This window comes from Mytilus californianus, unplaced genomic scaffold (genome assembly GCF_021869535.1).
Source record: "Mytilus californianus isolate M0D057914Y unplaced genomic scaffold, xbMytCali1.0.p SCAF_10, whole genome shotgun sequence".
In the NCBI taxonomy this organism is placed as follows: domain Eukaryota; kingdom Metazoa; phylum Mollusca; class Bivalvia; order Mytilida; family Mytilidae; genus Mytilus; species Mytilus californianus.
The window spans coordinates 19,126,185-19,140,264 of NW_026262582.1; the positions used below are offsets into that span (position 1 = coordinate 19,126,185).

A 14,080-nucleotide genomic window follows, 5' to 3' on the forward strand; every position below is an offset into this window, starting at 1 on the left:
TATAAATTTCATTCATTACTTCATTCTCTAAAAAGGTTGGCAGTTAGAAAGTTGATTACGTCATGTTTAACGTTCAAATCATGTGGTATGTACTGAAAACCTGGTTTTTCTCTTATCAACGGATGTGTCATCGTCGAAGGCAAGGACTGCCTATAACCAATGCCTAAAAGATTGACAGAAAAGTTAACTTTTTCTGTTTGGCATGTTTTAAGTTAAGTTTTGTCCCTTCTGATTTGGCCTCTGTCTGACCAATTGCAATAAACTGTTGTTGTAAGGACAGTAAAAAAAGTTTCTGATATAAAATTTTCTAGAAACAGAACGTTCACATATTTCTGCCTGAAATATTATTATGACCTGATTCAGATCTTTATTGCTCAGTATTGGCAATATGGAAATGCAATTATATGAAGATGAATCATGGTTTGGTAAAAAAAATACCAATATCTGACTGGCTATTTTAGAGTCCGTCAGGATAGAAAAGGTATATCTATGACTGAAGACCATACTAAATGTAAATAAAAGAGTTTTTCTGTTACACTTTGAATGTCCGGATATTGGTCTCGGAAGGGTTTGGGAGAGCTTAATCAAGATAAGCACATTGAACATTCATTATTTAGAAATCATGTGCGTGTAAAAAATCCGAATACAGGAAGATATTAGACAGACCACAACCACTACTTTAGGATTTCGCAGTTAATTTGTCGTGACATTTATATTTGACAGCTCCTATCACGCATCATTACAACTATGAATTTAATGGGAAAAAATAATTACGTCTTACCTTGTTCTCTAAACCCACTGTGTTTTTCTCCTTTCAGTCGTTGACATAATAGGAATACAATCAATCCATAACATAAGAATATCAATACAGCGGGAATGAATAACAGAAGGAAGGCATTGGACACAAGTACTACCTGAAAAAAGCACCGATATCATACAATACATATGATTATTCTTCATATAATAACAGAAGGAAGGCATATGACACAAGTACTACCTGAAAAAAGCACCGATATCATTCAATACACTTTATTGCTAATTAGTCCAATCCAGAAAAAAACAGTAACTTATACAACTTCCTGTTTGGGTCAAGTCTTGAAAAAACAAAGGTCATCAGTAGCGAGCTTCTGAAGGAAAAAGGTTAGAAAGCAAACATTTTTAAACTTTGATAGTTTATGATCCACTTTTTAAAAACACAAATTAAAATAATTATTTGAAGTGTTTACGGTTGTTTAAAAATTTCTCTTTGAAATTTTTTATGCATAATGCAGTGTTTAAACAGGGCCCTTGATAGCCTCAGCTGGATGAAAAAGTCGTGTAATTTTAGAGCTTGTCCGGATTGAGTAACTAGCGATAAGGTGTATCAAAGCAGATTGAAGACTGAAAACATCAATGAAAGTAACAAGATATACGTCTTATGTATCTATTTAACATGGCATTAGCAAGTAAAAGCTATTTTTTTAAAGATGCGGAATATGAAAAGGGGACATTCAGGACTCGTAATTTGAAGAGAAACGGACAACCCAATGGCAAAAATAATAGACCACGATAATACAGGTCCACAAAACACTACTTAAAAACCTAAAGACTAAGCAACACAAACTCAACAAAAAACTCAGATTCTCTGGAAGGGAAAGCAGACACTGTTGTGCTAGTGGCGCCCTTTTATAACCTTGTGATTGTATTTTATACATGTAAAACTTCAGCATGGGTAAGCGATGAGTGCCACTAGTAGAAAAACAATAGCAAACCCTTTTGGAGCACTTCAGTTAAGACCCTGGGTTTTTTTGCGATGTTTCTGTTGCTCAGTCTTCGGTTTTAGAATGTTGTAGCTGGCTGTTGTCCTTTCCTCTTTTTAACCAAGATTTTGCCTGTTCTCTATCAACTGATCGTTTTTCTGTGTAAAGGATAATGGTCAACTTTGAAAGAAATATAGTATTTAAGAAAGGGAAAAACATACTTTGTTAATTCTCTGCTTCCATGAACCAGCCATCATTTAAAATGACTGATGTTTTTGTATTGAGGACAAATGTATTGTGTCTTGTTTGTGTTAGGCAGACGTAACATGGCAGTCTTTCAAGAAAAATGAAAAAAAGCTAAAGTGGTCATTTAAACAAACGTATTGCTACATACATGTTGTCCTCTCACTGAATAATTCGAAGTTTGATGATTATGTTTATCACTTCTTAGCCATTGAAATTGAAATAAAGTATAATATATACACAGTAAATCTTCTTATCTTGACTTTCATCATGAAATTGACAATGATTGTTTTCATGAAAAGAGATCATTTCAGTTTCCCGATGTAAACATTCTATTTCGGTGTTCCAGCAATTCAACTGCTCTAGTTTATGGCGTTTATATCTTTAAGTTGATACGATATAAAAGGGCTCACTCTTTCTATAAATATATTCCTGATAGAGAATTGAATAACATGTACAAATGAAACTCATCAAAGATTCCAGATTAAGTTAATATTTGTAACACAATGTCACAATTTACATGTATGTATGCTTTTATGTAAACATACCTTTCTGATTCCCCTAAGATCTGGAGTACATATGACACGTTTACATATAGGGTACAATACTGTCCAATACAGAACTGGTATACTAATAAGCGTCCCTAGTGTCCAAGGTGATAATACCATAAGCAGACGATAATGTCTCATTTGGCGCACAGTACTAAGAGGTTTGAACACACTGTGAAATCTGTCGATTCCAATGATCACTATCAGGTATGTTGAGGCATACAATGAAACATTACTAAGAAAAAACTGTAATTTACATATGGCGGATCCAAGCGCCCATGTTGATGTAAAATGATTGACTGTTAATGGAAGAATGTGAAGAATACCCACAGATAAATCTGAAATAGAAAGAAACGTATGACTGATTCATGGAAAACAATATGTATCTATGTGTGTTCTTCTGACATAAGCGGGAATTGCAGTATATGTGAACAAGGATCAGATATGATGTTGAGGATGTCTCGCTCCGTTTGAAGCTAATGCGATTCGCTAAAGTTTTAATCATCTGCAACTGTAAATCATGAATAAATTCTCGAGTTTTGAACATCGTTAACTTATTGTTGCCTCTTATTCATACTAACTGACATAACATCTTCGTGACACAATCTGACAGTATGTAGACCTGATTTTGATGTGGAAATGTTGCAATTGAGCAAATTCGATACCGTATAACAAAATGCAAACAAATCAAACAGGTAAAAACAAACGGATGATGTATGCTAATGACAAAAACAAGGATGACAAACGGAAAGTAACGGCGATCACTGGAGGCTCCTGGTTTTTGACAGACACATACAGACTGTGGCGGGTTAAATTATGTTTATATGCACACGATGAATCCTCTCCTAACTGGGATTGTGGTGTAACAGTACTAAATATGAACTGACTGAAAATCAGTTTGATAGGACTTGAATAATTTGATCAACATTAATCACAAAATTAAATTACAAAAAGACAAAGACACCGATTTTAAATAATAACTTGGAACGTGACATTCATTGTAATAATCAAACTTGCATGTCGTATAATTTCGCCTTAAACATGTTTGAGGGTATAGATTGGAGTTTGCAGAATAGAGAATAATGGGCAAAAATACAAAAATATAAAGAGAAGAGAAAAATGGACAAAAAACCTAAAGAACAGATAAAATTCATGATTTTCCAAACCACATCATTTAACCTAAAAATAGAACTATGAAAAAGTACAAACAGTAAATTTCATTGGTGACAGAAATAAGTGCACTAGTTTTCGTCCAGTTTAATTACTTCAGGCTGTTCGTCATCGACTCAAAAGTGCCAGTTTTCGTTATTTTATTTTCATTAAAAACCACTTCTATCTTTATCAAAGGACGTTGTGCATATATACTTTTGCGTTATGTTTTAAATATGCTATTGGGTTTTATTTATATCTTTACAGATCATGGAACGGAATAATTGACAAAATTTGAAAATCGGATAAAATGAAGGACAACTTCTGAAAAGGATTCTCTACACCACGAAAAGTTAGGATAGCATGCTACATAGTGCGTGCTAGCTTCAAAAACAGATTTTCCCTGATTGATTTAATCTGAAGTTGGGAAAGTAATTTTAGCCCGATCTTCTCATTTAGTATCATATTTAAACAGTTTTGCAGGCTTGATATAAAAAAACCTTCTGAATTCCAGAGTGCGAAAGGCAAAAAATCTATGAAAACCTCTAAAATAACCAAAAATTATCTAGACGGAAGATCTTATCAGACAATAAATTACTTTTCTGAAAACGCTCGTATATGATGTCCGAGCGAATAACACGTGTTTCTGGGGTACTTTTAAACAAGTACGTTTGTGACCAAATATGGAAAACAAAAAACAATAAAACTTAAGAGTCAAACAAAACCTCACAATCTAAGCAAAACTAACTTTGCTTGAGAGAGCTATTACGAGCATCAATTGCTATCGTTTCATTTATTTGTTATACTTGTATTTGTTATCTTATCTAATATACTTATAAAACTAGTTCGGTGCTTTGTGAATTAATTTGTACTGTACTTTCTTTGTGCATGTGCTGTTGTTCGAGTCTTTACGTGTGGGAGTTTGATGCATAATAACTTGTTAAACCCTGTGGGTCTACCAGTCATGCAGCCCGTCATTAGTATACAATATTGTGTATAATTTGTCCTTCGGGGTTAAACAAATCTGGATGCATATCTTTGATAATCTCTGTCAAATTAATTCACATCTATTTTAGACTCGGGGCCATTCATTGACGTACACTATATTATCCTTTTTGTCACAATGAAGCCGATAAGATCAACTTAAGTGGGAGAGCTGTTGCATTTGTTGATGTAAACACACATTTGTTTATCAGCTGTAAATTTATGAAATCAGAAACGCATAGAAATCGATTATCCTCAACGACAAATTATTTTGAATTGTAATTGGTACATACATAAGCAACAGGTGGAATGATATTTTAGACCAATAAACATTTGCAATTATTAACAAATTTCTCTAACATAAGTTTTTTTTTTCTCACTATTGATTATTTAAAAAAAAATCACTGTCGACTGCAGAAATTAAGAATTTTAACTTTTAAGTTATGAACAATTTGTATTTGATGTGTATGGATAGTTGTCTCTATGGTAATAGTACCACATCTCCATAATTTATCAAGAATTTTGTTTCGGTTTTTACAACATACTATCAAAGACAAATAGTAACAACTGTTTTAGACTCGGGATGATGTAGAGCTAAATACAGTGGATAGACACCTGTCTCTTGGTAAAGACTTTATATGGATATCTAATATATTTTGATTATTTTATCGTTGCGTTGCTTTCTAACTGACATCCGTTCACATTTTCATTTGTTCATATACAGAAATAAATAATAAGGGATCTCGTTATTGTCAGTTTCCGACGGTATTACGTGAAAAATTGACAGACTTGTCTTAAGTTGCAGAAAAATGTTACAAGCAAAATTATACGACATGCAAGTTTAATTATTACGATCAATTTCACTTTCCAAGTTTCAAATGAACAAATACTTCCGTTTAAATTTTGCAATTCAAAGTAACGTTTGTTCAACCCTCTATTAAACAACTTTCTGGCTTTAATGATGCTAATGACTTGTGAAGAATTGGTAGACAACTCAAAGTACCAATTTTCACTTTCATTCTACCATTTATAACTTAACCCATGTATGTGAATAATAAATACCTATTCAAAAATACCATCAGCGTTCATCAAACTGTCTGCTTGACAATTCTGTCATTGTTTTACTGGTATGTTAAATTGATTGATATGGCGTTTCCATGGAGATGATAAATAGTATGTCTGGTATTAACGTTTCGTTGGCTTGAGGTGGTACCCAACACCTTGACTAACATTAATTTGGCTCGTTTAATTTTCATAAAATTTTGACAAAATGTTTACTTTGACCCTTTGACAAAAATATAAAAATTTCAAAAAATTTGAACCAACCACTTTATCAGAAAAATTTCTTTGGTTATATAGCAGTTTGACAAACACTAATTTTGATCATTGAGAAGCTTAATATTTCCTTAACAATACAACGTAATTAAAACGTTAAGCTGATTTTTACAGAGTTATCTCCCTGTAGTGTTAGGTACCACCTTAAATTGATAAAAAACAACATTGTGACGGTAAACCTATTCGCCTTTCCAGAATCTAAAGGACTATGGGTAATCCCCAAAGTGAAAATAACGTCACTTCATTGGTTTAATTTCCACTTTCTAGCCAATCACAACTTTTTGTCTAAGCTTTTAAAAATGTTACCCAGAATTCATCAGATTTAGAATTAGAAATCAGGTGCCGATACTCATAACCTTAATTAACTTACTGGAAACGAATAAAGAAAACTAAATGATTTCGTACATTTTCTTTACATTCCTCTTTTATAAACAGAGCAATGCCCCGCACCTTTCCAATTAAAAATAAAAAATAAACCAGCTATCGAAAAATTGCATATGGTGTCATCCATTAAGTGATGGTATAAAATAAATAGGCTGGAATTCAATTAATGACTACATCAAACGTCTTAGACAGTCAGTTAATTGGCAAAATGCAAAAATGCAATTGAATTAAGTTTTAAGGGGTAACATTGTTGTAAAGTATACTGAACCCTGGCCGTATTACGTTCGTGCTTTCATTAACCACCATTTATCCCATCTTAACGATGATATCGAAGGATATTCGAATAACAGTGTCTAGTATTTGATAAAACTTGAGATTGCACATCAGCTTTTGATTAAAGAATCGATTACTTTTCGAATTAGATCCCTAGTGTAATAATAGTGTATATAAATGGTTTTTCATTGTTTTATTTAATTCCAGACCAGATTTTCTAATAATTAATTTGATAGACAATTGACAATATTGAACAACAAATGTAAATGTGTCTATTCCTATTTCATGAATTAGAACCTGACGTAATATTTTGTTTGAGGGATGCTAGTGTGTTCGAATGTATATGAATACAATATATGAATGTCCTCAAACAACTGTTACTGTTTTGATTAATTGTCAAATGTTATTTTAATTTGGTACCGGTTCATTTTCTTTATTTGAAAGAGTGAGGTTTTAGGATTTTTTTTTTTATTATTTTTTTTTTTTTTTTTTCATTTCATATAAAGTTGGATTTTTGAGAAGATCTATGTCTGGATTTACATTTTTTAGCCAATCACAACCTGTTTAAGCTGAAGAAAAAAAAAGACACGCGAAATCCCCTTAAACAGTGCAACTGATATAAGAGCCTTATTTGAGAAAACTTATGTGTATCTGTACATGACATATGTATCCAGAGAAAGGAATATAATCGAAACGACTTATTTCCAGTTGCAATTTTTAAAACACATAAAATCGGTTTGACACATGAATTATACAACATCACAAATCATTCAGACATACACATACATGTATGTAAAACAATGCTAGCTACCGGCAGAAAGAGTAGATAAGTTCAAATTTATTTAGGACAAAGATTCGATTGAGAAGGGGGTTTTAATCATTTTAAATTCATATTTTTGAAAAAAACATTTCTATCATATCATTTATTTGGTCAGAATAGTTGTAAAAAGATGCGGATATTTAAAACAAAACTTAACAGCCCGAACAACTTTTTGTCCTACGGCCTATCGCTCTACCGGAAAGAAACTCCTAATGAGAATTGTCAAAGAGGCAGAAGTTGTTTGAACGACATAATTTAATAAGAGTAAACAAGGATGACTGGCGCCACAAAGTTTCCACATCCAAAGCTAGGAGTAATTTGTTTTCTCTTCTGCTCCCCTATTGACAAGAAAAGGATATTGAAACAGTGAATGTTAGTTAATCAGTGTAAATGTATACATGTGTCTATGGTGTAAACATGGTGAGATATTTTGATGAAAGTGGCAAAACTCTGTGTTAAGTAGGCGTATTCAATCAAATACAAGCAAAAGTCCGGAGTACCCTAAAAAGGACATTTTTGCAAAAATAATGCTGCAGCACAGTACGTATATTGTCAAATAATTCGCACCCCAATGGAAGTGAAAATTAAAATTCGATATTTTTCAACTGATGACTATTTAGTTTGAAAATGCAGAACCCCAAAAATGCTACTATTGTCACCAATGCAAGTATTTGCTGTCTTTTTAACACAATATGTATCATACATTAAACACAATTCATAATTATGCAAAATACGAGGGATCCTGCGCTGTAATAGAAATAAGAAAACAGAGAGATTCCGAAAATAACTTTCTTTTTAGCAAAATATCTATTATACCCTTATATCAAACACAATTCAAAATAATGAAAAACACTAGGGATCCTGTGCTGTAACAGAAGTAAGGAAACAAAGAGATTCCGAAGAAATCATAGTTCCAATTATAAGAAAGAATTCATAAAAGATTGATAGAGAAAAAAATAAACCACATACTATTACAAAACGATAGGACGTTAAATGACTTCTTTGATAAGTTAATTGCATATTATGTGTAATCATAATGAATGTCCTATTGTGTTTTCTGATAGAATGCAAATGTCCATGAAAAAACAGTTAATTAAGATATAAAATTGACAGTTATCAACATTTGATATACTTATTCAATCGCTGAGCAATAGACAGTATTGACCTCAAATTGGGTGTCAAAACTATTATCCGGATGGTCAATTGCTGATAAGAAAACAAATGTGATTGATTAATGAGATTGGCTAGCACAATAAATTGATTTACACAAATATGTCATTAAATGTAATTGAATAACCATAGATTATACCACTGAAACAATTGCGATGGTACATTTCTGCACTCGAGAAAGTTCAAGTTTTAATTTTAAAACGCTGGGCTTGCCGCGGTATTAAAATATTAAAAATGTACCTGTCTAGAGTGGAGTAATACTGTATTTCACGATATTCTGTGGTGGAATCTGTCTCTTAAAGATTTTGAAACGATTTGTACACATGTAGAGGAAGTTTAAAAAATATTTTGTCCCGCACTCAACCCTTTCCTTTAAAATCTGTATTGCTTTTACACGATAAACAAAAATTATGTAGAAATAATTAATTCCTTTTTTCAATCTTACCTGAAAATGCTAAATTGATGACGAAGAAGACTAAATTTGAACGTTTCCTTATACGGCTTAATAAGATTATTACAGCAATGTTTAAGGAAACTGTAAGCAGCAGTTCCACACAACGGATCCATTTGGATATTTCCCATTCAATCTGAAAAAAAAATATTTCGATATGTGATTCAACATCGGAAGACGCAATGTTTAGATAATTTGAGACAGTTTATAGACTGGAACCACGTGTGAAGCAGGATCTGCCTACCCTTGTTGTGTTGTGTTTTGTGTACTGTTGTTTGTCTTTTCATTCTATTTTTGCTTTTTGCCGTGGCATTCATTACAAACAAGTAATCGTCTGAAATGGGCAGTATTTGTACTCGACTGTGTTGATTTGTACTTGACCATTCCGAATTGGTCTGAATTTTACTCGATATTACTCGGCTCTATTCTAGTGCAGAAAAATTGGTACAGTTTATGTCATAACTAAACAGTCTGGACTGGTACTCGACCTGTATTCGACCAGTTCTTTGCCATTTCAAAGACATGAAAGAGTCTGAATTATACTAGACCCAAGTCTGAATCATACTCATCCAAGTCTAAACCAGACTTGACCAAGTCTGAACAATCCTCGACCTATTCTTATTATAGTCTATTTTTTACAAGATTTGTTCCTTTGGCTAGAAATTTGACCAAGAGTAACTATATAAGAAAGTGATTAGTCAGATTTGATAACAGCTAAATATAAGACATATTTTAAGAAAAGGGAAGTGGGTCAAAGTGAAATTAAGTGGTTTATTATTGAATAAATTATACTTATACATTCAAAATTGATTAGAGGTTTATTAATTGGGTAAGGTTCAGACTTTGGTCGGCTATGGTTCAGACTTTGGTCGAGTATAGTTCAGACGTTGGTCGAGTAGGGTTTAGACTTTGGTCGAGTAGGGTTTAGAACTTAACGTCCTATGGTCGTCGAGTATTGTTGAGAACTGGTAAAGTACAGGTCGAGTACAGGTCGAGAATGGGTTGACAAGTTAGAGGTTTAGCTAGCTGTAAAACCACATTTACTATACAATTTCTACCATAAGAAATTGTCTGTACCGAGTCAGGAATATGACAGTTGCTATCCATTCGTTTGATGTGCTTGAGCTTTTTATTTTGCCATTTTATAAGTGACTTTCCGTTTTGAATATTCCTTGGACCTCGGTATTTTTTTTTTTTTTTTTGCTTTTTTTCAGCCTGGTCTAGTTTGAGTTCAGACTTTTCAGTATGGTTCATACTACACTCGAGTTATATCGATTAAAATTCAGACAAATTCAGAATAGTCGAGTAAAAATCAATACAGTTGAGTACAAAAAGTGCCCATTTCAGACTTTAACTGGTTTGTAGTGATTGCCAGTATGTCGTCGACTTATGAGTTTGAATATCCCTTTGGTATATTCCTTCTCTTTTTTAAAGAAAAGGATTGTCTTTATAGAACAGTGAAGATATCTCCCATATTTGAAAGACGATAAAGTGACATGTATCGAAAGAGGTTATACGTCGGTTGGACTTGTCTGGTCTTACCTTTTTAGCATGATAATATTTCATTTTATTTCAAATTGTTGTCTTTTCGGTCAATGTTTACAAACTCCTGATGTATTGTTCAGATTATCTTATAAACAATTTATAGAAAAAGATAGCCTTTACTACATCAATCTCCAAGAAATGGAAGGAAGATAAAATAACATGAACATGATGTATACTGCATTTTTCAGATAATCTGGAAACAAGTTTATAACAACGGCTTGCCTTTACTACATCTGGCTCCCAGAGATGGAAGGACGTTAGAATGACATGTATGAAAAGATGCACTCCAATGTAAAGATAGTTTTATGAAATTATTTATAGATAAGAATTATCTGTATAACATCAGTCTCCCACAGATAGAAGGAAGATCAGTGACATGTATGAATTGTATATTTATTCTCTCATAAATCACGCTGCTAATATTTGTTTGCGTTTCTTATAAGCGTGTACTGATAAAGTGCATGTAACATTGGTAGTTTTAGTAGTCTTAGGCACTGTTTAAAAGAAAGCTGTAACTATAAATATGGATTAAGTATAAGTTAATAAGACAGTATTCAACGACCGAAATACCATAATACAACTAAATAAGGTATACAAAAAAATGCATTGAACAAGACCTAGAACATATTGAAAAAAGCAGAAAAGTGCATTGCAATGTCTGTCTGTCTGTCTCGTATCTATGGTAACTTTGAATATCTAACCACAATTGGTTGTAGTATGTTGAATTGATAAGTAGTTATCAGCATAAACAATAAAATCTTCATACTTATTTCAAAATATGAATACAATGATCGGTTAATTAAATGTGAATAATATATATATATATATATGTTCCAAATAACATCAAACTTCTTTTTATCTGTTTTCTATTTCACTGATGACATCATAAGTTTATCATTGTCATCTAAAACAGTTGCTCTTGCACATTGCATTTTAAACTTTATATTGTAATATTGTTTAGTTGTACATAAAACATTTCAAAATTCAAATCTCTATATTTATGTTGGAAATTTGCATAATAACTAACTCTGATAATATACATAAGCAGCAGACAGTGTTCGTGTCAAGTCATCAGAGACAACTTACATATTCAAGTTATGATTTAAAAAAAAAAGAAGGAAAAAGTGATTGATCATTTACAAAATCAATGTTTTAATTCCTTACTTATTAGGCATCATTATTACTTTTCCGAGAGCCACAAAAGCCCATGCAAATACATACGTTTATGATTTATAACGGAGCCTATTAATTTGCAAACATGTCTGTATTACATTTATCTCCTAGAAATGGAAGTTCGATAAAGTGACATGTATCAAAAGATGTACTACATATTGTTCAGATAGTCTGAGAAAACAATTTAAAGAAAAGGATTGTCTTTAATACATCTATCTCTCAGGGATGGAAGGAAGATAAAGTGGAATGTATGAAAAGATCTACTGCATTGTTCAGACAGTCTGCGATAATAGTCTAAAACGAAGGTTTGCCTTTGTTGCATCGTTCTTCCAGAAATGGAAGGACGATCAAATTGCATGTATCAGGTATGGAAAGATGAACTGCATATTGTTCAGAAAGTCTGAGAAAACAATTTATATAGACGAGGATTGTCTTTATAACATCCATCTCCCAGAAATGAAAGTACGATTAAGTGACACGTATCGAAATATGAAAATTATACTGTATATTGTTCAGATAGTCTAAGGGTCTAAGAAAACAATTTATATAGAAAAGGATTGTCTTCATTACACTTATCTCCCATAGATGGCAGTACTAGAAGTACGATAAAATTACATGTATGAAAAGATGTACGTCATTATTCAGATAGTATGAGACGAGACAACAATTTATTATAGAAAGTATAATGCCTTTATTACATATTTCTTCCTGAAGTGAAATGCATCGGCAAATGTACTCCATGGCTTATTCAGAAAACAATTATACAATAGGATAGTCTAAACTACATACATGTAGGATGTATGAAGAAATAATGTAGGAATGTAAAGTGACATGTATGCATTATATTTTTTTTCTAACCAATTACGCTGCTTGTACATTAAGAGACTCGTATTTTTTCCCGGATGTTATAAGTGTGTACTAATGAAATGCATGTCATATCAGTAGTTTTTGACACTGTGTACTAGAAAGCTTTAACTACCAGTATGTATTAAAGATTACGTCAATGAGACAGTGTCCCAACGACAGAAATACCATAAACAACTAATATAGGTAAACAAATATGAAAAATGCATTGAACAAGTCCTAGAATACATTCAAAACGACATAGAAATACATTGAAATGTTTGTCTGTCTTATTTGTAAATCTAAAAACACATTTAAACTCATTTGGTTTACTGATTTATTTATCATGGTGAATTGATAAGTACTACTGAGCATCAATGATAAAACCTTGATCATTCATTCAAAATACAAATAAAATTATCTTTTATTTTGATGTAAAAATGTATATATGTATCGAATAACTGTAAACTTTTCAAGTGATTGTGTCTTTTTATCTATTTTCTATTTTTACTGTAAATTTATCTATTTCATGTTAAACATCAGATATTGCTCACTACATTTGTATTTTTATTTAGTTACAAGTTTTGGTTGTATATAATAACTTTTAAATCTCTATTGTTATGCTGAAAATATAATAACAAACTCAGATAGATAAGATACATGAGCAGAAGACGGTTAAGTGTGTCCATGTTGAGTAATCACAGAAAATTAATATCTTTCAAGTTATGGTTGTCAAAAAATAAACTAGAGAATGACGATGTGATCAATTGCAAAATGAATGTTAAAATCCCAACAAATGAGAGTATGGATTTGGGGTACTTCAGTTCTGTGTTGTTTTTTTTTGTTTTTTTTTTTTTGGGAGGGGGTCATTTTTCTCTATTCTCTATTTATGTTCCCCATCATTCTCTATTCTGTAAACCGCTCCCAGACCCCCTCTTATGAGGCATGAGCATTACTTTTCCAAGAGCGACAAAATCCCATGCAAACACCTAACTTGATAAGATTTACTTAAACACGTTAAATATACGCATTTATTTTCAAAAAGGTCAATGTTCAGGGAGGACCATTCGTTTTAAAGGTGACACACAACATGTCTTGTGCTTTATTATTCTTTGACACAGGTTTCTGATGCAAGTAAAGTTTTTTCACATACTTCACACAATTTCGTATAAATGCAACTACGATAGTGCAATTCTTCGACGTAAAAACATATACATGTAGTCAAACCAGGGTTGCAAATTTCTACGTCATTTTTGTTGTGTTGTCTGAGGTGTAATTTATAGCTTACTAGTACATTAGTGAAGTCTGCATTATGTTATGATTATGGCGTTATATCAATTCATTTACTTCTATCGATACTTGTGTTCTAAATGCCCTCATAATCTTTCATTGAATAAGCAGTGGTTCTTATATCTTCATTTCT

At 32.1% G+C, this 14,080-nt stretch overlaps 1 protein-coding gene across 1 annotated transcript in view; it reads right to left on the reverse strand.

Moving 5' to 3' along the window:
- The window catches only part of LOC127717734 (neuropeptide S receptor-like), a 52,941-nt gene that overhangs the window by 7,521 nt on the left and 31,340 nt on the right, over positions 1-14,080 (reverse strand). The window contains exons 3-5 of the mRNA XM_052223502.1: positions 9,091-9,232; positions 2,531-2,868; positions 782-914 (exon numbers count right to left, since the gene is read on the reverse strand). Of these exons, the coding sequence (XP_052079462.1) occupies positions 782-914; positions 2,531-2,868; positions 9,091-9,232 (613 nt within the window). The remainder of the gene's footprint in view (positions 1-781; positions 915-2,530; positions 2,869-9,090; positions 9,233-14,080) is intronic.